This window comes from Neovison vison, chromosome 5 (assembly GCF_020171115.1).
Source record: "Neovison vison isolate M4711 chromosome 5, ASM_NN_V1, whole genome shotgun sequence".
NCBI lineage: Eukaryota > Metazoa > Chordata > Mammalia > Carnivora > Mustelidae > Neogale > Neogale vison.
Window position 1 is genome coordinate 31,687,812 of NC_058095.1, and position 26,087 is coordinate 31,713,898.

At 48.0% G+C, this 26,087-nt stretch overlaps 1 protein-coding gene across 2 annotated transcripts in view; it reads right to left on the reverse strand.

Moving 5' to 3' along the window:
• Positions 1-26,087, reverse strand: part of ASIC2 (acid sensing ion channel subunit 2) — a 969,864-nt gene that overhangs the window by 249,911 nt on the left and 693,866 nt on the right. The window contains exon 1 of one of the 2 annotated variants that reach the window (XM_044248398.1): positions 3,123-3,836. The exons of the other annotated variant lie outside the window; for it this stretch is intronic. Within the exon in view, the coding sequence (XP_044104333.1) occupies positions 3,123-3,836 (714 nt within the window). Of the gene's footprint in view, positions 1-3,122; positions 3,837-26,087 lie in introns of those variants that run through there. 2 annotated transcript variants of the gene reach the window in all.

Sequence of the window (26,087 nt, forward strand, 5' to 3'; positions counted from 1 at the left end):
GGAAGGCATCAGTTGCTTGGTGATTGGAAGTGGAGAGTGAGGCAGTCAGGATGAGCTTCCAAGCAGAGCCCCCAGGGCTGGTTGCTAAAGAATGAGTAGTATCCTGAGGCAGGCGAAGCAGTGTGTGCAGGGTGGGGTTGCGGAGGCAGGGAGCACTTACAGCAGCAGAGGACTACGGGGAGCAAGGCAGAGAGGACTGGGGAGCGGTGGTCCAGCTGTTGTAAGCTGTTCACAGAGCTTTTGGTACGCGGTACCAGAGAGACTGGGGCAAGAAGCAAGGCAAGGTGCAGGTGCCGAGCCTGAGGACAGCCTGGGATTTTAAGGGGTTTAAGAGGCGGGATGATATGCTTTCAGTAGAACTTTGGAAAGAGTACTCTGGCTGTAGTACAGGGGGTGGATGAGGGCGGGGAGGGAGCACTGTCCTGGAGGCCAACGGACCAGGTAGGAGGCAAGTATCATTTAAAGGCAACATTTTGATGGGGGCCAGCATTGCCTTAAGAGCCCACCCTCTTTATGTATATGCATATGCCCATCCGTCCATCCATCCATCCATCTAGGCACAACAAATATGACATATTTGTCACCTCCACTAGATGGAGTAGGAAACTAAAGAACAGAGAGGCTAAGCCACTTGTCCGGAGGGCACACAGTTAATCTCAGGATCTGAACCATCCCTGTAGCTTCAGCCTTCCTGCTTTTACCTGCTACCCTAGAGTCCCCACCACCAAAGACAACAAAGGTCTGAGCCAGGGTCTTGTAGTTACTGGAAAAATACTCCTGAAGGTCTGCTCTGTTTTTGACGCTCTCCTGGCTTCTGGCTTCCACAGAGAAAAGGATGCTGCAGCCTGTAATTCTGAGATCCTTGGAAAAAACTACAGCATGAAGGGTTAAAGGGCTGGAAAGTCCCAGTGCAGGGTCATGATAGAAAGCCAACCACCAGGGGTCACTTGAGTCTCCAGAAACACATCCTTGTGGAATAGAGATATTTGTTTTCCTTGGGTGAGGGGCGGCGGTGCCTGCAAGCTCTTCAGCTGAAGGTAGGCAGGGTACAGGCTAGTGAGAGAAGGGTGTGCCCCCGTGGGAAAGGTCCTGGTTGCTTCAACTCATGGCCATCCCTGCTGGGGAGACTGAAGGTACCGTATGAGGTGGGTTAGACCCCTGTAGCATGCGGTCAAGGCTATGACTACCTGCACCCCCTAGGGGGGCTCCACTTGCCACTCTCCCAGCCATGCTCAGAGAAGGGGTGGGAGCTGGTAGGGTGGGGGAGGGCAAGAGTCCTATTTAGGGGGTCTTCTAATAGAAGAGAAGCCCCGGCTCAGAGAGAAAGGCTATGTGTGGCTTCCATGTAACGCATCTGATGGTTTGCAAAGTTGAACTTCAACTTACTGGCTCTGAGCTTTGGAGCATCATGGAGCCTCATTTTCCTCATCTGTAAAATGGGAAGAAAACTCCTTGCTAATGCAGGGTTGTGGGAATGTCAAAAGTGAACACTGGCTGTTGGGATTTAATTCTGCACACGTGTAGAGCCATCATGCATGATTCTATTTGGTGAGACCGGTTACACAACTTGAAGCTGAAGCCAGGGGTTGCTGATGGTTGAATATAACATTGAACTTAGTAGTCTAACTTTAGAGGCTGCTAGGTTGTGGTCAGCCAAACATAAACAAGGCATTGCTCATCTCATTCCCTCATCTTTGTAGAAGTCACCATTGTGCTTGACGACTGAAAGGAGGTCACTTGGAAGCACGCGTTACCAGCCTCCGCTTGCTAAAGCAGGCAGGGGAACCAGTAGGCTAGGGATTCCTCCAAGGCAGGCTGAAAAGCCCAGAAATTAAGGGGTGTTTAGGGAATGGATAAGTCAGGGCTGTTCTCCCTAAAGCAATGCAAAGAGAGCAAGACCGAAGCCAGAATCACCATCCTAGACAAGGACGAGCCCAATTAGCCAATCAGAGGCCTGGCCTGACAGGCATCTGAGCCACCACCTGTTGGAACAGTGGCATCCCTTTACCACAACAGGAAGAACCTGGGCAGATACAAGACTGTCAGGAGGGAGGCAAAAGGGCTGGTAAAATCACCATCAGAGCATGACAAATAAACACGCAGCCCACCTTTCCCACATTAGTGGAAAAACCCAAACCCACCTAAGGCGCGTTTACACATGAATGACTGGACAGGCTTGTGCCACGCTGGGTCTTGGCACAAGAACTCCTCCAAGGCAGACCGTGCAAGGCAGATACCTTCTGTCTGACAGCTGCATTATCTAGACCCACAGCATGGGGGAACCAGCACAGCAAATGGTTTACAAACCCCAAGCACAGCTTCTCCTGGCCCCGGGTGTTCGAATCAATATCTCTCCGAGGCTGTTTTCCCCAAGGCAGGGAGATGGCTCCTGTAGCCCAGGACACACACTCACCTCCAGGGGTCAAGGACCCCACAGATGCCCACCGCTCTCAATGCTTAAGATGCTTAAGCATTATCAGATGCTTAAAATGCTTAAGACAGAGCTTTATTTTAAAAAAACAGCAGAAGGGGCTGCTGAGTTCTCCACCTAAGCAGCTACAGTTCAGTGTCAGTTCATATTCTGGGCGTTTCCTCCCAAGTCCTCCTAGATTCCAAGTGTTTTGGAACTTGGGCAGAAGCTGCTTAGAGCAGCGCGATTTTGCTGATGGCCCCGTTTTGAAGAGCTTCTTGTTGATTTTCCCCCAAACAACAAACCCACCAGTAAGGCGTGCTTCCCTCTTGTCCCATCCCTTCACCCCAGACACCGGGCAATTGCCCGGTCCACCCCTGTGGACCAGGGGTGAGGTCTGGGACAAAGGGCTAGCATTCACAGAGGGGACCTTGAAGACAAGAGCTGAGGGTCTGGGGACTGACACCGGAAGGAGAGAAGCCGGGACAAATGAGCAAGGTCACTCCCCCTACAGTTGTGTCCAACTTCCCACGACCTGGAGGACAAGGCTCAGGGTACCGAAGAGTGGGTTCCGCCTTGGCGTCCTGGAATGATGTCACCTCACCGCCAACGGCCTGGTGTCCTACCCTGGGGGAGGAGGGCGGAAAGGCCTACAGACTCTGGAGCGCGCGGGGAAGCCCGGGGGAGCGGGGTCGCGCGGAGGGCAACTCACGGAGGAGAAGTTGTGCGGGCCGCAGAGCTCGCCGCGGTACTTGCAGGAGAGCAGCATGTCCTCGAGCTGGTGGCCCAGGCGGTCCATGAAGGCGGCGCTGATGCCCTCGAAGTGGCGCGGCGGCAGGAAGAGGCGGAAGTCCGCCAGCTTGCGGAACCACTGGCGGCGCGGCTCGTCGCCCCGCAGCAGCTCGCTGACGAGCGGGCGTGCGGTGCGGTTGGGCAGCAGTAGCCCGAGCCAGTGGCCGGCGTAGTAGAGGTCCCCCTTGGAGAGGCGCGGGAAGCGCAGAGGGTTGTTGTTGCACACGGTGACGGCGGGGAAGGGCAGCTGGCGACTCCACTCGCGGTGCACCCGCGTGTGCGACGGGAAGCTGAGCCAGTAGAGCAGGCGGTTCGAGGACCAGGACAGCAGCAAGCCGAGGGACGTGCAAAAGGCCAGCACCCACAGCGCCCGCCGCTGGAAGGAGCCCCCCGCCGCCGTGCGCCCGGCGCACATGTGCCGCAGCCCGTGCAGTTTAGCGCGGCTCAGCGACGGCCGCCCCCTGCGGGCGACCCCCGGCCCCTGCAGCGCCCGCTCGCGCTCGCCGCCCCGGTCGCCCCCGGGCTGCCCGGCCGCCGCCACCGCCGCCGGCGCCGGCTCCTCGCGGGCCATGCGGAAGCGTCCCGGGCCGGTGAGCGCGGCCGCGGGCAGCCGGGCTCCGCCGCTCCGGCTCATTCATTCAGCCCGCGGCTGGCGGCAGCGGCGGCAGCCCCGGCCGGGCGGAGCCGCCATGGGAGTCCGCAGCAGCAGTGGAAGCAGCAGCAGCAGCCGCCGCGCGCAGCCCGCGCCAGGAAAGCGTGCGCCCGAAAGGAGCTCCGGTGGCGCGGCATGCCCGCCCGGCGCCGCCGCCGCCGCCTCCGCGGGCGCCCGCCCGGGACGGAGCGCTGCTTCGGCCCGCCGCCCCTGGCCCTGGCCTCTCCCGAGCGCCTCCCAGGCTCTCCGGGCCCCTAGTCTTCCTGCAGAGTGCCTGGCCCGGCCGCTACCTCTAGAGGGGCCCCACCGGGCGCCGCCTCTCCGGTGCCCGGGCGCTGCGCCCGCCTCCCCTCGTCTTGGACCTCGGGGGACCCTGCGCCGAGTCCCCCCTGCTCCGCCTAACCCCAGCTTTTACGCTGGTCCGGGGAGAGCAGCCACTCGGCCACCATGCCTGCTTTGGACATCCCTAAGGGCCCCGCCAGCCCAGCCGGTAGCCCAGCGGTGCTGGGACCCGGGAGAGAAGGCGCCAGGGAACGAGCGCCCCCAGAGGCGCACCGCGGCTCAGGCGCCGCGGGTGGGGTGGGTGTGTACAGGGGCGAGGGGTCGCTCAGCCGGCCGCTGCGCTCGTCCCCTTCCCTGCGAGATCGCTCACTGCTCCGCGGGCTGCGCTTGGCCGACACCCTCGAAGGCTCCCCTAAGTCCCGCGCCCGAGCCCTGCGTACGACGCGCCCGCTCTCGCCCGGGGCTTGGGGTTTCTCGGGGAGTCCTGCGGGAGGCTGCTCGCTGCTGGGCCCCTTCCGGGCTTCCGGCCAGAGGAAAGTGTCGCTTCTCCCCTCGACTCTCCGGGGAGCCTCGCGTCTCCAGAAAAGGTTGGCTTCGCTGTCCCCCTGCCTGTTCTTCTCCCTGCCCCGGCGGCGCCAGGAGCTGGGGACTGCGGAGCCCCGGCTGCACCTCTCTCGGCGGGGTGACCTGAACTCGCTGCTCCGCGCGTCCTTCTCTCAAGACTCCAAGCCCGCGGCGGCGGCGGCGAGGGCGGCTGCGCTCCTCTCCCGGTTGCCCGGCCCTCCTCGGGCCCCGGGCGAACTTGGGCAGCGGCCGCGCGACGCTGGCGCGGCTGGGCTTAGAGCACCTGCTCCTCAGCTCGCTGGCCCCACGGCTCCGGGCGGGCGGGGCGGCGGCGGCGGGCGCTGTGCGCTCCTGGAGACGCGGTGCTGACGCGCCCGGCTCCTCCTCGCTGCATTTTAATTCCTGGCCACTGTGGCCGCTACACACCGAGCGGGAAGCCTCTTGCTGGAGCCGGCTGCCGGGTGGGGGAGGCGCTGCACAGATGTGCCCCGGGGGTGCGGGCTTGTGGGAGAAATGTGGGGTACAACCGGTTGTGGGGCCCTATGTAGATAAGTGCGAGAACACTCCAGGCTGGGAAATGGGCCCTACGGAGAGTCATCCTCTGTGTAGTGTGGGCCTGTGAACAAGTGTGTGAGGGTGTCGCGCCCTGAGTGTGGGTAGGCTGTGCGTGTGTATGTGTGAACGGGTATTTCTGTGTATCTTGCGCATGTGAGCTTATTTGCAGATGACGGACTGTGGCTACCCGAGGGGGTGTGATGTGTGTAGGATAGGGTGCCTGGGCTGGTGTGTGTGTTCTGTGTGGGCGCATGTGTGTGCACTTGGTGGTGGGTATGAATGGGTGTGTTGATGTGCCAAAACAGTAGGGTTCCTGGATGTGGTGTGTTGGTTAGTGTGTTTTGCGTGTGTGTCTGAGTGTGTGGTATGTAGTATGTGTGTTGAGGTGCTGGGCGGGGTGACCTCTGCCTCTTAGGAGCTTCCCAGCTGTGTGCCCCCACCACTGGGTTGGAAGGATCTGCCCCTCAGCCCTGGAGCGGGCAGCCAGCACAGCTCTCCTGGAAGGGAAGGAGGGAGGATTGTGACTTCCCAGGACAGGAGTCTTCATCTCTGCATTCTCACCCCTGGGATCCTACAGTTTGAGGGCTGATGATGTCACCCTTCCCTCCTGGGCAGGCATAGGGGCTCCCGCTAACCCGTGGGCACTTTGGGACATTTTTATTTAACCTTTGTAATATTCCACTTTTGTGTATTTTGAAGGCTGGATGAAACATACTCATAGTGTATTGCTAACTCCACTTCACAGGTGAGACTAGAGAGGCCAAGTACATGCCCAAGGTCATACAGCCTGCAAGTAACGGATTGGGATTCGGCACCCCAGTCCCTAAAGCCCTGGCTCTTTCTACTGCAGCCCATGGCCTCATCTCTTTGGGCCAGCCGCCTGGAGGGCAGGGCTGGAATCCTGCTCCCGCAGCTGCCTGGCAGTAAGTGGTGCACAGCGGGTCCTTGGAGCTGTCTGTTGCTGGCTTTGGGGGGAAGGCTCTGAATCTGCCAGTTTTGTGGGGCTTTTACCAGAGGCTCATCCCCTGGTGCTCCCAGCCTAGTCCTAGTGGTCTTGTGTGTTGCCACTGTGCCACACATACTAGCTAAAGTGAGATGACCTTTTGAGCTCAGCGCAGTTGCGAAAGAAGGGGCCAGGGCAAGCATATAATGTCTTCCAGAGTCCTGACTCTGGGCTGGCAAGGAGCTCTGTCTTACAGAAACCTTTAGGGCATTCTATGTTTCTGATCTGTTCAGCTGCTGGGGGCTGTTTCTTTTCTGGCAGTTTCCCTCTTGAAATGTACACCTGCTGATTTGGGTTGCCTGAGTGTCTTCTGTGCCTTTGGTTTTCCTGATAATTCTCCAGATGGGTTGCTTTCCCAGAGAGAGGCGGGGTATCCTGCAGAGGCTCCTGGGGTCTTGGCACAGAAATCCAGAGGTAGACACAGGGATGGCTAGTGACCCTCCACCAGGATCGATGACTCTCTCTGTGGCACATGTATGTAGTGAGTTCCCTACCCCCATGATGTCCCGGACCAGTACTTCCACCAGTTCGGCAAAGTCTGTTCTTTTTTAAAGCCCCAACTTAAGCATCACCTGCCAGGAAACTGGACCCGTCATGGCCCTTGCTGTAGTACCTTGTCACTGTGTGTATCCAGACTTTCCTTCTGGACATGACCCCTTCGAGGACAGGGACTACACCTCATTCACAGCTGTGTCCCTACCTCTTAGCGCAGTACCTAGCACAAGGAAGCTAGGAACCTTCCTGACAAGGAAGCACACTGAGACAGAAGGAGGTGAAAGGAACTAGGATTTCTTGAATATTTCTGTATGTCATGCATTGAACTGGGCATGCAAACGTATTTAATTCCTCACTCCAGCCCTGCAAGGGAGGAATTTTTGGTCCTCTTTTTACATTTGTGAACCAAGAGCTCAGAGAGCAGGAATTAAACTCAACTCTAACTCATTCCAAAGTCCAAGATTTTCTCTTTCCACCATGCTTCTTGCGAAAGTATAATGATAAGTAATAATAATCACAAAATAAAATAAATATACGACTTTCTAAGCACTAGGGCCTGTTCTAAGTTATTTACACTAAAAACAAGTGTTATAAGTACTTAATGCTCAAAATAATTATATGAGGTAAATATCATTATTTTCTCTACTTTGATGAAGGAGAATCCAGAGAGGTTGAACTACTCACCTTAAGCCACACAGCCCTTGAACCAGGCCGTGGCTCCAGCAGCCGTGCTCTCAAACCCTTTCCCATACCATGTCTGCCCTCAGCGCTGTGCTGAATGACAGCACATGAGAATTAGTTTTCCCGATCTGGCAGCCTCACTTGGCCAGAAAAACAGATCTGTGAGGCAGTGCCTGAGCTGACCCATATAACCTCTCCACCAAGAAATTAGAATTTAGCATTGTGATTTTCCCAATAATAAGCTTTCAAGAAAATCGCCCTTTTCTTGTTTATCTCTAAAACATCTGTTGCCCCACACCTGGCATTCTGGCCTTTTCTTCTGTGTGATGTTTGTGTGCAGTGACAGCAAAGCCTCCTTCCTGGTCGGCCAGCACGCTTTCTGGTATGTGACTACCCCTGCTAAGCATAAGCTCTTCCTTGCATCAGATGAGTTTGTTGGGAGGGGGAGGTCAATTTAAGCCAATGTGATCTTCTGTTTTTATGATCCAATTTTTGGGGCCGACACTTGATGACTTGATCAGGCTTCCTGGGAGGCCCCCGATGTTCCTGTTTGCCCCTAGTCCCTACTGCTCGGCATCGGAAAGCGACTGAGGGGCTACCCAGCCCTGCTCCCTCCTGCTACAGGAATCCCTCCTACACACCCCTTCAGGAACAGTCCACCGGGAACCAGTTCTATTCTGGAACATCTGGCAGCGTTGGAAGCTTCTTCCTTTCATCGACTTGGAATCTGTCATTTTGTTCATTGCTCTCATTTCCCCTAGTTTATCTCCAGAGACCTGCTCAACGAAGTTTGATCTTTTCTGCACATGGGAACCATTCAAAATACTTTACAGAACTGAAGTACAACGATGCTGAATGGGGTTCCACCAGTCTGCCTACCTAGCAAATTCTTCAAGGTAAGTCTTTTCTTCTCAGGAGAAATGTGACCAGATCCTACAATGGTTTCTCCTGTACTTGCTGCCCTTGAAGTGGTATCTTAGAGGTCAACATCCTTAGAATGTGACCACTGAGCCCTGCAAAGCCCTTTACTCTGGACTCGGTCTTTCCTGGCCCTAGTCTTTCTGATGGCTGTGGGTTCTTATTTGCCCTCTTAGCTCTCAGATGTACTGGACGTGGTGGGTGGAGAGAGGGGTCCCTAACGATGGGTTCCTGGTTCCTTAGCTTAGACTCTGCTGCTCATGGTAATGAGTCAATACGACCTTCAGTACTAGAGTTCACTGATCTTAGCAGGCAGGTGGGCTTTTGTGGGTTTACTTGTGCACCCAAATATGTTTTTCTCTTTGTTTTTCCATCTCTACTGACCTTGCCTCTCTGTCACTCTGCCTCCTTCTCCTTTCCCCTTCTTTCTTCTCCTTTTTTCCCCCCCTCTCTCCTTTCTCTTCTCCCAACCTCTGCCTGAAACCTAGTGGTCCTATCTGATACCTCCTTAGTTCATGCTGCTGGTGGCCTCTGTGGTGGCCATCATAGGCCTGGCTGCCATATCACAGGACCTGAGCAAATGCCCAGTGGTCATGATGGAGATTCCTGCACTGGTGAAAAGAGCAAGGAGGACTTCTCCATGGTGGTCTTAGTCCATTGCACACTTTTGCCTCTCCCCCCTCCTCCCCTCCACCACGGGGCTGGCTTTGGAGTTGCTGGTCCATTTTACCTTTCCCCATGCTTTGGCATGCCCGCTGCTTTTCCCACTCAATGCATAGCTTTCTTGTATTACATTTAACTTCTCCTAGTTCTCTCTTTTCCTGGGCTTTTTCTTAGACTCACCAGATATCTATCTATCTATCTATCTATCTGTCTGTCTTGCACTTTTGGCCACCCTCATTTTACTGGAATTCAAACTCTCAGTTGCCCATCCTTCACCAGCGCTAAGCTACAGGAGAAGAGGGCCTACAACCACCAGAGAAGGATCAGAGGCTAGAAGGACAGGCCCAGAGGCTCGTGGACCGATAGGCTCATGCTCTGGAGGGTTGGAGGGAACTCTGCTAAAACCCAGTGCTCCACATGGACTGGCAAATCCTGAAAGCTGGGAGCTGGATATTGAATCTAATTTAACCCCTTCTCTCTCAGGGGAGGAAGCTGAGAGGGAAGAGGGGAGAGCGGAGAGGTTTGCTATAAATCATACAGATTGGTACTGAAAAATGCAGAACCAGAATCCAAATTCCAACTTCCTGTTGGAAGTTTTCCAGTTCCCTCTCTGCTCACTCTAGGAAATATCTTTTTAGAAGTCCACTTTGAAATCAGTATTCACATGGTCTAAAAGGACAAAAGGATAAAGAGTCTATCTAGTAAGCAAGTTCCTCTACCCGTTCCCCTCCCCCAGCCACCCATTTTTCCTCTCCAGAGGCAACTAAGGCCATCAATTTGTTGTATAATCTATTAGTGGTACTTCGTGAATATACTTATGTGCGTTTAGCCTCCATATGTCCCCTTTTCTTACACAAATGGTTGCATTCTGTGAATACCATTTACTTGTGTAATTGTAGTCCGTGTTCTTCACACTTTTCCCCTGTATTTTCAGTTATTTTATGGTTGCCTTCCTCTGACACCTCATTCCAACTTCTGTTATTTTCTTCAACTTCTCATTTCACATTGTCTTGCTCTCCCATCCAATAAGGACAGAGGGTCCTATTGAAAAGGTGGTAAACAGAGCTTATCATTTTATTATCAGATTTTTTTCATTAACTCTTTGCTAGATACACTGGTAGACAGAAGCTCTTGTGAAGATCATCTCAAACAGTAAGTAATGCAAAGATATTTCCATTTGCCTCTGGAAAGCATTACAAGGTATATTTGCATAGGGTTTAGTTTTTTGGTCATATTTACTTAGACTAATTATCACACACACACACACACACACACACACATTGAGTGCCCTGAGCGCACAGCTCTGGTTGGTTTTGGGAAGATGGTCCAAACATGCATTGGATGACAGACAAAGCCAGCTTGGGATTCAGAAGTTTCTGTGACTCATATGTAGAGTGGATAAAACATACTACAGAGAGAACCACAGTGCCTCATGATCTAAAATGACCATGTAGTGGGGCACCTGGGTAGCTCAGTGGGTTAAGCTGCTGCCTTCGGCTCGGGTCATGATCTCAGGGTCCTGGGATCGAGTTCCGCATTGGGCTCTCTGCTCAGCAGGGGGCCTGCTTGCCTCTCTCTCTCTCTCTCTCTCTGCCTGCCTCTCCACCTACTTGTGATTTCTCTCTGTCAAATAAATAAATAAAATCTTCTAAAAAAATAAAAAAAAATAAAATGACTATGTAGTTAAACTTGGAGAAGAAATTGGTGTACAGAGGCCAGCATCTTGCTCCTGTTCACTGGGAAGTTGATCTGATGATGGAGATCATGATGATGATGACAGTGATGGTGATGATGGTGGTGATGCTGGTGATGATGATGGGTGTTGGTTTTGGTGATGATGGTAGTGGTGTTGGTGATGATCAGGGTGGTGGTGATAATGATGGTATTGATCATAGTGATGGTGATGATGAGATGGTGGTGATGGTGAAGATGATGATGCTGATGATGATGATGACAATGATCAGGTGGTGTTGGTGATAACGATGGTGGTGATGATCTTGGTGAAGATGATGGTAATGTGGTGTGCCAACAATGGTGATGGTGATGGTGAGGATAGTGACGATGACAATATTCGATAGCTGACATTGATTGAGCACCATGTGTCAGCCGCTGTGCTCCGTGAACATGTGCTAACTCACATAATCCTCACAGCATTCCTATGAGATACGTACCACCAGTACAGCTCTTCTACATAGACGAAACCAAGGTGAAGATTGAATAAGTACCTTGTCCAGATGGTGGCTAGACTGAAACCTAAGAATTTGGGCTCCAGAGTATATAAGCTCTTAATTAAGTGGGTTGTCATTGGCTGGAAGTGAGAACTGTACAGATATTTATTGAGTCCCCAGAGCATGTCTGGCACTGTCTTTAGCACTGGGAATGTGACATCTGTTCACATCGGCCCCTGCCTCAGCTTACAGCCTAGTGGATGACATGGGTAAAAAAATAGATCATTTTAAAAGCATGATAAATGCTTTGCCAAAGATGAGCACAGGGTACTGAGAGGGTCTAGAGGAGGATCTCCCCTCAACTGGCCTGAGGGTTCTCACCATACCCCTTCCCAGTTTTCCACTTAATTTTGCCATTTGTTTTTGCATTCGCACGCCACCTCCCGGAGAACTTTGTGACTGTCCCCAGGGATGAATCTTGGAGATAGGATCTGAGTCCAGAGGCCATGCTAGCACAGTCCCATGTTAAGGATGCTCGGATCCGTGATGCCCATGATGTCCACATCCATGTCCTCCTGCGGTGAGCTTTTGTGTTCCCAGTGGCATCTTGTTGACTTGGGACACTTACTTTCTAAGCTCAGACCACCTTAATCATCAGTCTCCTCCCCCCAGCTTTGCCTACCTATCATTGGCTTATTCTGGGTTTAAGCTTGAATAACTGAGCCTTGGTTGTAACACCGGCCATAAAGTTAACAGAGCAATGGAACCTTGCACACTTTTCTACCCAATTTCCCCTCCCATACACATAACAAAACTCTCATTAAAATTGTTAAGCATAATAACCTTCTCCAGTAGTTACCATCCGTTCATATTATGAAAGGCACACAGTTAAAATAGGATTTAATGAAATATAAAACCCCAGGTACAATTAGGCATATTATTCACAATTCCTTGACTATCTCCTTAACTGTTTTTGGCCATGACTTAATCCTACCCTGACTCTCACCTCTCCTTTCGGGAGCACTAAGTAACCAGCTCTGAATCTGTCTTGTAGACAGACCTTCTGCAGTGACTCAGATTTAAGGCTAGGTTGATTTGTCAAAAGCCTCCGTCCAGGCTGCTTTTCCTCCTAGCCACGGCTTTCCCCTGTCTCAGCCACTAGCGGTGTGTTTACTCACTTTCCCTTATAAATGACCTGACCAAACCACTACCTCGGGTTTCTCTACTCCTAGTTTATCTTGCCTGTCCACCCACCAGAGGAGCAGAAAGGGAACGATTTAAGTACATTCTTTGGCAGCCATGTGGGTCTGTGTGATTATCTAAACAGAAGACAGGAAGAGAAGGGCAGGACAGGGGAGGTAGGATAAGGGAAGGGGAGGGGAGGAGAGGAGAGGAAAAGAGCACAGAGTACCTACCACATACTCTTTTTTTTCCCCCCTATCTATTTGACAGACAGAGATCACAAGGAGGCAGAGAGGGAGGCAGAGAGAGAGGGGAAAGCAGGCTCCCTGCTGAGCAGAAAGCCTGATACGGGGCTCGATCCCAGGACCCTGAGATCATTGAGCCGAAGGCAGAGGTTTTAACCCACTAAGCCACCCAGGTGCCCCCTTATGTACACCATGTAATGGTTCTTCATGACAGCTCTCCCAGGTGAGTAATATTATTCCCACTGTACAGATGGGGACATAGAAACCTTTTCTTTCCAATCCCATTCTCTCTGTTGCTGGCTCAAGCATAGCTTAATCCACAAAAACAGCCATAGTCACATAAGGCAACCATTCGCTGAGCTAGATATCAGGCACTGGGTTAAACCTCATTTTCCAGATGAAGAAAATGAAGCTCAGAGAGGCGAAATCACCTGCTTAGGGTCACACAGCGCATGTCACACCGTGTAGAGCCGGAGTTCCAACCCAGGTCTGACTCCAGTGTGTTGGTAATAATTCGAAAGGCAGAAAATTGGGAGTTTAGAAGGAGGAAAAACAAAGTGGACAACAATGCAAAGATCTTTGGGGAGATGAAGGAAGTGAAAACAGAAGCTAGGTTCTCACTCTCTGCTGTACATCTGGAGTTATGCTCTTCCTAGCTCCTGTGATGCCATCCTGGGCAGAGCCCAAACTATACAAGCCTAGTGATTGGGAAAGGTTTAGGGAAGCATCCATGGCTATAAGGGTCACGCTGGGCAAAGTAAGGTTGAGAAGGCCACACAAAATATTTCCTCTCTCAACTTCCAAATGACCTTACATGCTGAGAGCTACCACATGGCCACAAAGTAGGAACTCACCTTTACAAACTAAGGGTTTTCAGCCTATCTGCCTGTCTCCTTCCCTCTCTCCTCACTCCCTCCTTCCTTCCTTCCCTCCTTCTTTCCTTCCTTCCTTCAGACCTCAGCCTTGCCTTCTCCTTTCTAATCAATATTTCTTTAGCTCAACAGTGTTTAAACTTACTTAATATTTCTCTGCAGCCTACAGCACTAACACACAACATTAGATTCAAAACACTTTTCTGAAAGTGCTTGGAGTTATAAAGGCAAGTTCATAAGCTTGATGTGTAATAAGAACCAGGTATGAACTGTTGTTCATACCCTTTCATCGGGCAATCCCACACTCTGGTGTGTTCCCTAAGGAAATAACCCAAAAGCAAAGAAAAAGTATTAAGGTATTCACAGTGAGGATTTTCATGATAGAGGAGAAAACAAACAAACAAAACTAAGAAAAGTTTATACGCCCAACAATAAGGAGAATGGCCAAAAAAACGATGGTCACTATGTCACTGGAAAATGATGTCATTAAAAGGAAAAGAAAAAAAAAAAAAAAAGACGAGGCCAAGGATGCCAGTGTGTTGAGTTAGATATGAAATAGTGTTGAATGCCAACATCGGAGCACAAAGGGCACACCCACCTGGTCACCTCTTTAGAAAAACATCTCTTTGCCCTTGAAAAATGGTCAGAGGGGAGCTAGGAGAGACGGGGTTTTCTAACAAATAGGTTCTTTGGGCAAACTTACGTAGATTTCAGACAAACTCAACCCAAGTAAGCTTGCCAGAGCCAAGCTTGGAAAGAAGGCATGTCAGAAACAGAAAGTTTTCTTTTTCTAGAAAGTGGATTTGGGGCACTGGAACCCTGGATTTGGGGCACTGGATTTGGGGCAGTGGAACCCTGGACCTCTTAGTCAACCTTGCCTCCCTACTCTGGCGCACAACAGTGAGCACCCTGCCCAATCTGTCCCCATGGCTTCCGAATCCTGGGTCTCCCTGTCTTGCATTATCAGGCTCCTCCAGGACTGCCACCTTGGTCTCAGTCCCAGTGATGACTTAGTGATAGATGTCCTGTGACCAAAGAGTGACACATAATAAAAAGTATCTCAGAAGCTCACCTGTCCCCAAATAAAGGAGAGGTCTTTGTGTGAGGATTGCCTCTGCCGTGTGGCTTCCCTTGCATCCTTTCTGCTTGCTGTGTCTCCATCCTCTGTTCCCAGTCTCTGCTGGATGACCTTATTCTGACTTGTGATTAAACTCCTGGCTGGACAGCTTGGTTTGACGCATTTGACCCTGGCTGGATCTGAACAGTGGGAAGGGCTTGAGCATTTCCCCCAATGACAAGCATGCTTTCATCTTTAACCATGGTTGGAATTCTGCTGGGTCTTAACACCCATAAAACTCTAATTTCTAGGTTAGAGGCAGTGCAGGGAGATAAGGAAGAATACATTTGAGCAGTCTGAGCAGTCACAATGCATGTCACAAAATCCGTAATAATAATAGTAGCCTTAATTGATTGAGGCTAATAATGAGGTAGGCCTGGGAACGTTGCATGCATTATCTCATTTAATCCCCACAGTAATCTGAGTGAAGTAGAGAGATATTATTATTTCTATTTGTGCCAGGGAGGAATATGAAGCTGAGAAAGAGCAAGTGAATGTGAATTACTGAAGGTCAAAGTCAGGTTTTGCTGAAGTCAAATCCTGTCTCTTCCTGGCACCCTACGTCCCCCGGGCATTATATTCTACAGTCTTTTAGGCACTGAAGGTCCTACCACGTGGTTGAGGCATGAGTAAGCCCTTGTCCTTTATGGAGTCTGCTTACTCTTACTGTACATACGATCTTGGTAACATACTTGGGTATTGTTTTTCGGGCTCTCAGCAGAATAAAAGTAGTGCGTGTTCTAAAAGGAAGCAAGGAGGCTTGAGATTCAAGAGTACAAATAGCTTGAATGTATAGCCAAAGCCTGACAACAAAGGAACAGACAGAAACAACTATAAAAACAGATCAAAGGACTAAAAAAAAAAAAAATGATGCCATTTAACATTGGGCAAACTTCCCACATCTCAAATAGTCCTGAGTCTTTTAGCCCAAAATAATAGTTGGAACTTAAAAGGATAGCCTCACATCACCACGATCACATTTTGTTTTGTATAATTTGTATAAGAATACAGGAAAGGCTGGCATATATTTCAGAAGGAGTTTTAGCCAAAGTGTTCCATTAAAAAAAAAAAAAACTTGTGGTTCTTAAAGGAGAAAATAAATCCTTAACTCCTGGAAATGCTGGCTATTCAGAAAAATGACTGATGTCTGTAGGAGAGAGAGTATGGCTAACCAAGGTTTTCACTCTCTCTGGTCCATTGTTTCAGCTGTCACCTCGAACAGAAGCTTCCTTGTTGTCATTTGCTTGATAGCCAGACAGGGATCGGCACGTGGCTTACCATTCCAAATTGATTACGTTCCTGCCAGTTGGGCTGTGTTGTGGGTGTTTAGTTGTTCTATAAAAGGGAGTTTTGTGGTATTTAAATGTTTCTATCTCTTTTCTGTGTCTTCCACGAAACACAATGACAAGACCAGTTTTTACCACATTTCCCCCCCCGGAGGAAGAAACAATAAAGGAGAAATAGAATTCGATTTGAGAAAACAGTTCTAACGTTCATGTCTCCATCAGAAACATTGCAGGGTTTTGTTCCGTAGGACTTGGAAGTCTTGTGCAAGAGGTGACAGGAATAGGAATAGCAGAATCCCAGCTTACCGAGGAGTGTCAGAAATCAGAGTATCTCCACGGATGCAGCTCATATACTAACTTTTTGAATGCAGACTTCCCTTTGGAGGGTCGTGTGTGTGTGTGTGTGTGTGTGTGTGTGTGTGCACGCGTGCGCATGCTAGTGCATGTGTGCATGTCTATGTTTGTGTTTCCCGTTTGCATATTCACTCATTGATTGATACAGAGAAATGTGAGATGTCTGCACTGCTTTGTAAAGTATTGACGTTATATCCTTTTAAATTTGGAACCGGAATTTTACTCATGGGAAGTGACATTTCAGTCTTGAATTCTAAGTCCCTTTTCAACCTAGAAATCTTGGAGTTATCCTCAACTAAGCCATCAGTCCTACCACATTCCATCGATCACCAGAGGCTGTCTGGTGCTGCCCTCCTCAATCATTCTCAAGCCCATGGTCTGTGATCCATTCTCAGGGCAACTACCTTGGTTTGGGCCCTCCTAGTCTACAGCTTACAGCTTACCCTCCTGTTATAGTCTTAACTGGATGCCTTGCCTCTGACTTCCTTCCTCTCCAACCCAGTCCCCACTGTGCCATTCTGAGCTTAAAATCCTTCAAGGACTCCCTGCTGCTTACTGCAAGACCTTCACAGCCCTTGTGCTGTGTCACCCAGTGGGGTGTAGGAAGTGCAAGTATTTGGGGGTTATAGGACAGGCTTGGGGCAGGGGAGTCTTAGAGGATTCTTCAAGACTGCAGCCTTGTCTACTTGTCCCAGTATGGTGTATAGATATTTCCTATTTTGTTCTATAACAAATTCCAGGAAGTTCTAGCTTCTACAACCCTTCTCACTCTGGCCCATCTAAACCCCCCCTTTTTTTGTGTGGCTTGGTGAACATGTACTCAGTTTTAAGACCCTGCTCAACATCCCCCCCCCGCCAAACCTCTGCAGCTTTCCCCTGCTCCTGCAAACAGGACTAACCATTGTCTCCCCTCTGCTCCAATGCAAGCCAGCTAGGGGAAATTGGGAAGTTTCCTTAAACTCTTTGAGTCTTAATTTCCTCATTTGAAAAATGGAGATAATAATATCTGCTTTGCAGGGTTAGCACAACGATTAAATAAAACAACATATGTAAAGCATTTAGCACAGAACTTGGCATATAGTAAGCACTCAGTAAATATTTGTTGAATAATAAATGGTAGTTGCTACCGTTCACTATCAAACTTTTGCCGGTGTACTTATCCCATAATTGTGCGACGGTTGTTAACTCCTCTTTTTAGGATTTTCCTATTCATTTCAGTGCAATAGATTCTGCTCTGCTAGGATGTTAGCTCCACGAAGGAAAGGATCTTAAGCTTGTCCACCGGTATATCTTATACAACCTCAACAGGGCCTGGCACACAATATGTTTGCTCACTTGCTTTCCTCATTTACTTCTTGTGAAGGTCAAGTGCCATGATGTATATGAGATACTCAGAACATGTAAACGCCCCTGAATATCTTATATATCTGAGAGTTATCCATACATTGACTCTTTTTGTCTCCAGGCTGGGGCTTGGGTCGCACTCTGCCAGCACATTAACCCGCCTGCAGACTCATGTTCTGGTGTGGCATGTAAGTTCTGGGGAAGTCTGGTGCCCACATACACTTTTGTTGGACAGAGGTAACTAAGGCAGACATTCTAATTTGTATCATTGCCTTCTGAAATAGAAGAGCCATTTATGGATCTGTCAGCCACAGCTCTCATGCTTATGGCACAGATGCAGCTCTGGATGTGTTGTACCCTGAGTCCTGCTACCCTCATTCTCTAAGCCATGGTGTGACAGTCTCTATCAAGGACAGAGTCACGTTGGGAAGGAGAGGTGAGGGAGACCAATGTGGACTTCACTTTGGAAAAGATCCACTTTGGAGAAGGATCTTTAGTGATCCATGGGTCCAATCTCCTTGGCCAAATTTATAGAAAAGGAAATTGTGCCCCAGAGAGAGTCTGTGACTTGTCCAGTGTCACAGAGCCAGGGACTCCCCATAAGTATCCCTTCCTTCTGCTTTAGTACAGTGTCTAACAGAGGGAGTATGAGATGGAGTTCAAGGCAGAGGAAATAAGAATACCTGGAAAATATTGAGAAAATAAAGTGTCTTTACGGGCTTCATTCATATATATTTGGTAGCTCAGGTTTGTAAACAGAGGCTGAGAAGAGACGATTCTCTGTACATGAAGGTGAGCAAACATGGATAAGGCACAAAGGAGGCTTGAAGACAACATTGGTGTGTGTGGATGTGGATATGTATATGGATGTGTACTTTATTATTTAAGTAATGAGAATTTTGTTATTTTTTTTGTTTCATTTGCAAGAAATTTGAGTCGAGGAATACAAATAACATGGAGCTTTTAGAGAATTAGTTTCTCAACAGGTAGAGAAGGAATTGGAAGTGAGAAGCAGGGAGACAGGGAGACAATTGGAATCCTCTCCGCTTGAGTTGATGAGAGCCTCAGCATGGTGGTAATGGGAATGGAAAGCAATATTGCCAAGGAATATTCCCACGGAAAAGAATAATTAAGGGATATGTGTGAGAGACACAGAGCAAGAAGAATCAACATGAGTCTCCTTAATGAAAATAGTAACAATTAATCAGATGCCAAGGTGATGAAGGGGAAGTCAAACAGGTAACAAGGAGGCAAACAACCTTTAAAATGCTAAAGAGACCAAAGAGACAGGAAATCTTAAACAAAAGAACTTTAGTTTTAATAAGAGGGATTTCTTGGCTGGGATAGAGAATCAAGCTAATTGGAGAAGGAGGGACTCAGTGGCTTTCGACTTACTATTTAAGAAATCTTGAAATGTATGTTTCCTTTTCATGAGATGGTGTTTCTTCAAAATCTTAACAACCATGCATGGTTCCTTTCCCTCATCTACCTCCTCCCCTTCTTCAAGAGGAGGCAGGCCTTTCCCATCATTCGAGGCCTGGGTTCTAGGCCGTGAGTATATTACATCCTGCTCATGGCATTTTCTGCTTTTTATGATCCTTACTTTTTTTTCTGCATCTTCTCTTGCCAAATTTGGATTTGATCTTGGAATTCCCTTCCTTTGTGACTTCCAATCCCCTGCTGGGTTGCCTTATTTTAACACCTCTCCTGGTGTTGCCTGAAGCCAGCCCCACCACCCAGCCTCCTGATTATGAACCAAACCCTAGTTACGGAGCCTGGCCCAGGAGCTGGCATACTGTAGATATCTAATAATTCTGTGTTGTTGAATGAGCGGATGAATGAGTGATGAATGGATAAAGAAAGGAAGGTAGGAGGATAGAAGAAATAAAGGGAGCAATTTTATTCCATGGAGAGATTTAACCTATATGATACCAAAGAACTTGGTTGAGTTGGTCTATTTCTGGTGAAAGGCAGTGCCACCTACACATCCAAGACATTATGAATCATCTACATAATTTAAGAGCCGTTCTTTTTAGTAGGAAAAATAACAAGATTGAGTAGGTAGCTTTGGTGAACTGGTCAACCCATTCAGTGATAGCTCCATGTCCTTTATCAAACAGACAAGTTCTGAGCTGATTGAGTCATGGGGGAGCTTGGCACTGTAGTAGTCACTTACTCTGCATGTTGAAAGGCTCCCACTGATTCGGGGCTGACAAATTCTCACCACATTGCAATGAGCAATAATGAAGTGGCACGACGCTGTTCCATTGCCACTGCCTCCTAGTTCTACAGCTACATCCTAGAGTTTCTCTTCAGTTCTCCCTTTCCGCCATTGCCTCCTTTTCTTCTTCCTCATCTGGCTCCTTCCTTCCTCTTTTCCCTCTTGTCTTACTGCTCAGATATTGACTTTTGAAACTCCTGGTTAAAGATGTTGGATTATCTGCAGACATGTATATTTTACCTCCATAGACTCCATCAAATTAATGGTAAAAAAAAAATGTTATTTTCAAAGACAAAGAAGAGACATCTGTGGATTATAATGTCAATGCATTCTTTAAATGCAGGATGCAAATGGTAGAACAGAGGAGCTGTGAGCTAGAGTACTGGCAGAGAGGAAATCCCATAAGAAGCGAGCCTGAGCTGGTTCACCTTACAGAATCCCTGTTACTTAGAGGTCTCTTGGGCTGCTTGAACATAGCATATCCCAAATTGAAATCATCACCTTCCTCCTTATCCTCCTCTACCACCACCACCACCTTTGCTGCCACTGCTATTACCTTCCTCCTCTGTTCCCATCAGTGCATCCTTGCCTCCCTCCTCTAGTCCTTACCCCAAAGGATGGCACCACTGACCACACAAAACATAGTACACCCTCCACATCCAAACTTTGAGTACAACACTCAAAACCATTATATTGACTTCTATAATCACAAATCACTTCACATACCAATGTACGCTCTTATATATGTTCTCCCACAAGACCATAAGGTCTTAGGGAACGTTTCATCCTTGACAGTAATTTCAAAGTTGAGCACATGCTGGATGTTAGGTACTACATAAAGAATTTGGTGAGGAATGCCTATCTCTGAAGGGTGTTTTGTTCTTAGAATACCATCACCCCTCCCCAGTCTATGGAGTCAAGCAAGATGATGCCTTTATCGATCAAAAGTTTTTCCAAAATTGAGAAACAGTATAACATTACTACAGGATTATACTCACTTATTAGGGCATATTATTGTAATTAGAGTGTATTATATTACTGTTAGAGTATATTATATTGTTCTAATATTACTACTCTATATTATTGCAATACCATTGTTTGATGGTTGTCCACTGAAGCCTATAACATATCTTAACTCCTGTGATATCCACTTGTATGTCCAATCTATGGTGGTGAGATATGATATTTATGCTCCAGGGAAGCAGGTGGTTCTTGGAATGACAGTGGTACTCAGGAACACAAGCTTTGAGTTTGTGTCTCAAATCTGCCACTGATTTATCCTGTGGCTTTAGGAAAGTCACTGCTCTTCTCTGATAATTGGTCCTTCATCTTTAAGATGACACTGTTGGGCTAGGTAATCTCTAGGATTTGTGTTTCTCTAAGACTTGTATACACCTGAGCTCATCATTAACCTTGGACTAGAGACGCCCTCGTCTCTCCTTCAGAGCCATCCTGAGTGCTAACATTGCCTCCTTAATTCAGGTGAGCAATGCGCATCAGCAAAGACAGAGGTTAGAGACTTGTGTTGATCGGAGAGAACAGCCTGTACTTTCATCCTCAGACTTAGAACCTACGTGAAAAATGCCTCTGAAGAAGTTGGACACTGGTTGTGCGTGGGTTTGATCCTTACTTTGTATCTTCTGCTGTTCTCTCTTTTTATGTTTTTCCAGAAGGGGAAAACTACTCAAAAGAGTCCAAGAGACACAGTCTTCTCTTGGAACATACACCTGCTGATTTCAATGATGTTTGTACACAAGATTGCTTGAGGGCTGGGAGGAAAACTTTTCTTATCCTTTTATATATGACTAAAAAGGAATGTTGCATTTTTGTCTTAGCATTACTAATCTGGTCCAAGAGTTAGAGCTTTCTTGGGAATCACAGAGCCTGATTTTCCAGCCTCTGGTTAGAGAGGCAGATGGGTAAACACAGAACTGTCAGAACTCACTCTGGGTTCAAAAGACTTGGGAGGAGTGGTATGAAGCTCAGAATCTCTACATGATTCTGGCTCTGTCTGAGATTGGGGAGGCAGCCCTTCCTTAGTTGGGCACAGAGGCTACCTTACAGCTCACCTGATCTTTTCAACCATACTTCTAGGTCTCCAGATAGGATTAGCCCATATCATAGGTAGGGGAACTGACACTTGGAGTTGAAGTAACTTGCTTGAGGTTACACATTAAACCTGAGATTTGAATCCAGGTATTTTTGACTCCCAAGACAGTGCTGTTTCTACTAGATAATATATTTCACATTCTGGTTGCTTGTGGCCATTGTTTGGGTGTGTGTGTTTGCAAGGAGGAAGTGATAATAGGATGGGATGATGAGGCAGCCCCATCTCTGAGCATACATTTATCTCACAGGCAGGAAACTGCTGAGTCATCATGTATTCTGTTTGCCCTGCTATAAGCAGAGAATCTAGGAGTTTGGGAGATGGAGGGAGACTGTCTTCTCATCCATGCCTGGGGGGGCTCAACTCTATTAGAACCATGAAATGCAAGTTAGAGTGAGGTGGTAGACGGCCCAGAGACCAGGAGGAGAGCTGCAGGTTTTCACTGAATACAGACAGGAGACACTTTCCTGCCATAAGCTCCATATCTAGGCTTTCCTTTATCCCCCTTCAACCCCTTCTTATTCCATATGCTTCCTTTGGACAACCATATACTTACCTAGCTTCAACTCATGGACGAAGTAATGACTTCTAAACCTACAACTTCTGCCAGATCTTACTTCTGAGTTTAGGCCTGTGTATGTAATTCTTTTGTACGTCCTATGAGTGCTTTTCAGACACCTGAAATTCAGCATGACTAACATTGACCTCCTCACATTTTTATTCACCCAAACATCTTCCCTTTAAGTTTCTCACCTCAGCAGATGGCTCCACCACCTCCCCCCCAGCCACCCACATCAGAAACTCAGGCATCATACTTGACTTCTTACTCTGACTCCCATTTTCTGGAATCCTTGTATACTCATCTATTTCCTACACTCCTGTCAGAGCAAAGCACTTCACTGGTCTTCTCTAGACCCTTTGCGGGGGTGGGGGGATCCTCTTAGCCTTCAGAGTAAGGTTCAATCCCCACAGTGGTCTTCGGGATTGATGTCAAGCACAGAGGGGGCAGTGGAAGACCCAGGTTGGAATATCAACTCTGTAATGGAGTGCATATGTGACATTGGGTGAGGCATATCATTTCTCCAACTTGCTGCTTCTTCATCTCTAATGTGGAGCTACAGACATGGGCATTGTAGATTTCTTTGAAATTTTAATCAAATGAGAATAGCATCCTATTATGAACCAGTGTGTAATAGCTTTGAATGGTGGCTGATCTTAAATGGCCATGCTCTGAACTGTGTTGTTAGGGGGACTTTTAATGGTGCTACATAGGAAGGGTCATAGTGTCTGACTTCTACCTAATGGGGGAATTCCATCTCATCATAGGCTTCAAGGTAAGAAGGGAATGGCTTTCCTGACAAATGTAGTACATGATGCCTTCCCCAGCGCACCGTAGAGAAAACATCATGGTGCCTACAAACGGAATCACATGGCAGACATCAGAAAGGACCCAGACACAGAACACTTGGGTTAGCAAAATCCAGTGCATCAGGCTCTCCTGGGTGCCCTATGAACCACAAGAAGAACAGTGAGCAGCAAGGGCTGTGCATTCTTAGCATGTTGGAGAGAAATAAATATATCCCTAGAGATCGTTAGGAAGGATCCGTGGAGAACACGTGGCAGAATCTCAGGACTTTCCATTATTGGTAGATGAGGATCTAAAGCGAACTTCTGCCGAGGCAGTGTGTCGCAAGACCAGCCCCACACACTTGTGGAGGAAACCTGACAGGCCTCAAAATGTTTCCTGGACCACGATGGTGGGCGGTCACTGTTATTCTTTTGAGTTCTTGCTTGTTTTATCATCTGGTCCCATAATCCACCGTATGGATGTTTCTTAGAAATAACTTTGTCAGTAAATATATACCCTTTTTCGTCACAGGAATCTAGACATCATCATTCTCAACAAATCCCTGGGTTTCCTTCACAAAGTCCAGAGCTCAAAGCCCTTCAGGTTATTGTGACCTAGGGATACCTGGATGGGAGGGCTCCTGTGTGACAATTGTTAAGCAATCCCTTCCCTGTGAAGCTGACGGATTTTCTGCTCCCATATTTTCTCTCTTGCACTTGCTGATTGCATATGCTGTTTGAAGTATTCCAATTGTTTCCTGGCTGAATCTAGGGAGAGAGAGCCTTGCCTCTATGTGGGTCAGAATAGTTAAGAGGGAGAGAACCATCCTAAGACACCACACGGGTTGGTGGCAGAGATCGGTCTGGCCCGGGAGTCTCTAAGGAGGAATTACTAGCAGGACTTCGGCAAACAGAAGGTGGAGACAGCTGTCCTTGGTGACCCCTTCCTGTGCGGACTTCTCTCATTGAAGATGTGTCTTTCTTTGTGGATTATTCAGGCTTTGCCTCCTCTGTGGTTAGATGTGGTTGGCAATGTCATGAAGAGGAAAGGCAATGAGCTCTGAAGCTAGATGCTGGCTCAGCTCTGTGGCCCCGGCGTTGGCCAGTTGTCATGATGTTGGGCCGTGTTCCCCCATGGACCCTCAGTTTCCTCACTGACACCTTGCTGGAAGGCTCTGGCAGGGATTAATGAGGCTAGCATAGTAAGCATGCAGCACTATTAGACAGAGAGTGTTAATTTCCTTCTTCCTTTCTCTTTCTTTACATCCCAAACATTTGTTGGTGGGGAGGCCGGGGGCTGGGGGAGGATCGCAGGTGACTCTCTGCACAGTGTTATCTGTGACCGCTGGGCTTTCCCAAGGACACATTCCTTTTTGGCTAAGCAGATCTAGTTCCAGGAACTTGGACTCTTTCAGTTGTGGCTTCCAGATAAGAGCCTACAGTTCTGCCCCCAGGTGGACAGGGAGCGAGTAAAATGGCCATCAGGGTACAGAAGAATTTCTACTACTTCAGCTCTGAAATGTGTCACTGAAATCTGCCCTTCTGGAGAGGGCTGGGAGGTGGGGTTTTATTATGTAACATGCATTTGATGTTAGGATTTGCACATTGAGTTTTCATTACTGGGCTTCATAAAAAGCAGAAGAGCTTGATGGAAAAGATTTAATTTTTTTTTTTTTTAACAGAGATAGACAAGTCAGGGGGTCTGACATGTTCTCTGCTCTGTGATTCTTAAGGACAAAGATAAATGGAAAAAAGAGATTCTATTTTTATGCTTTGAAAGCACTTACTTTAGGTCAGGAAAATAGCCAGTCTGGATGTTTAGTCCTGTCTATGTAGCCTGCACCAGATCTTTCTTCTTCTTCTTCTTCTTTTCTTTTTATTAATTAGGGGAACTAACCAGATAGGGAGATGGGGAGGTTGCAGGAGACAGAAAATCTTGTGCTCTAACGAAAGGATTAAGGCAATTGGACCTCCTATAGCAGTGGGAAAAGTAAACAGGCTTTGGTATCAAAGAGATGTCAATTTCAATCTCATTTCCATTTCTTACTATCTGTGTGACCCCAGGCTAGTCATTTAAGTGCCCTGTGCCTCAGTTTCCCCACCTGTACAATGGGGACAATAGTAACTACCTTGATTATTAGAGAGCTTAAATGTGAGAAAGTATATATCCACGCAGTGTCTGAAAACTAGTGGATACTAAATGAATGATTAAACAAACACATAGAGTAGACACCGGAAACTTGCAAAACGTCATGATGGAGAGCAATGTTGTTGAGAGGAAGTGGAACCCAGGGAAGAAGGAATCATGGGCTTTGCCACGATAGCAATTATTCTGAGATCTGTTTAGAGTAAAGGCCAAAAGGAAAACCAGATCAGGTATTCTGTATTGTTTTGGCATTTTGTATTGTTCTTCTATATTCTCCTTTGGTATTCCAAGAAGCTTTGAGGCATCATACAACAACATATATGGATACAATAAAATAAAAAATTCCACCAAAGTATATAAAAGGTCGAGAAAGCATATACCATAATTACTTTGGCTGAGATAGCCATTGAATTTGAGGCCAAGGTTGGAGCTTCCTGATAACAAGCCAAGAAGAGAAAAGAATGGATTAAATGATTCTCATCTTCTGAGAACACACATGATTCTAAGAAAGAAAATCTTTCCTTGGCATTACATTTCCAAAGGAATTCATCACAAACCCCGGAGGCATTTATGACGTATCCCCAAATCCTTGAGGCCCCAAGCAACACAAGGAATGCTGTGTCCACAATGACCTTCCTCTGGTGTGTTCCGTGGCCTTTAGCATCCTGACTCTTGAAAAAGGG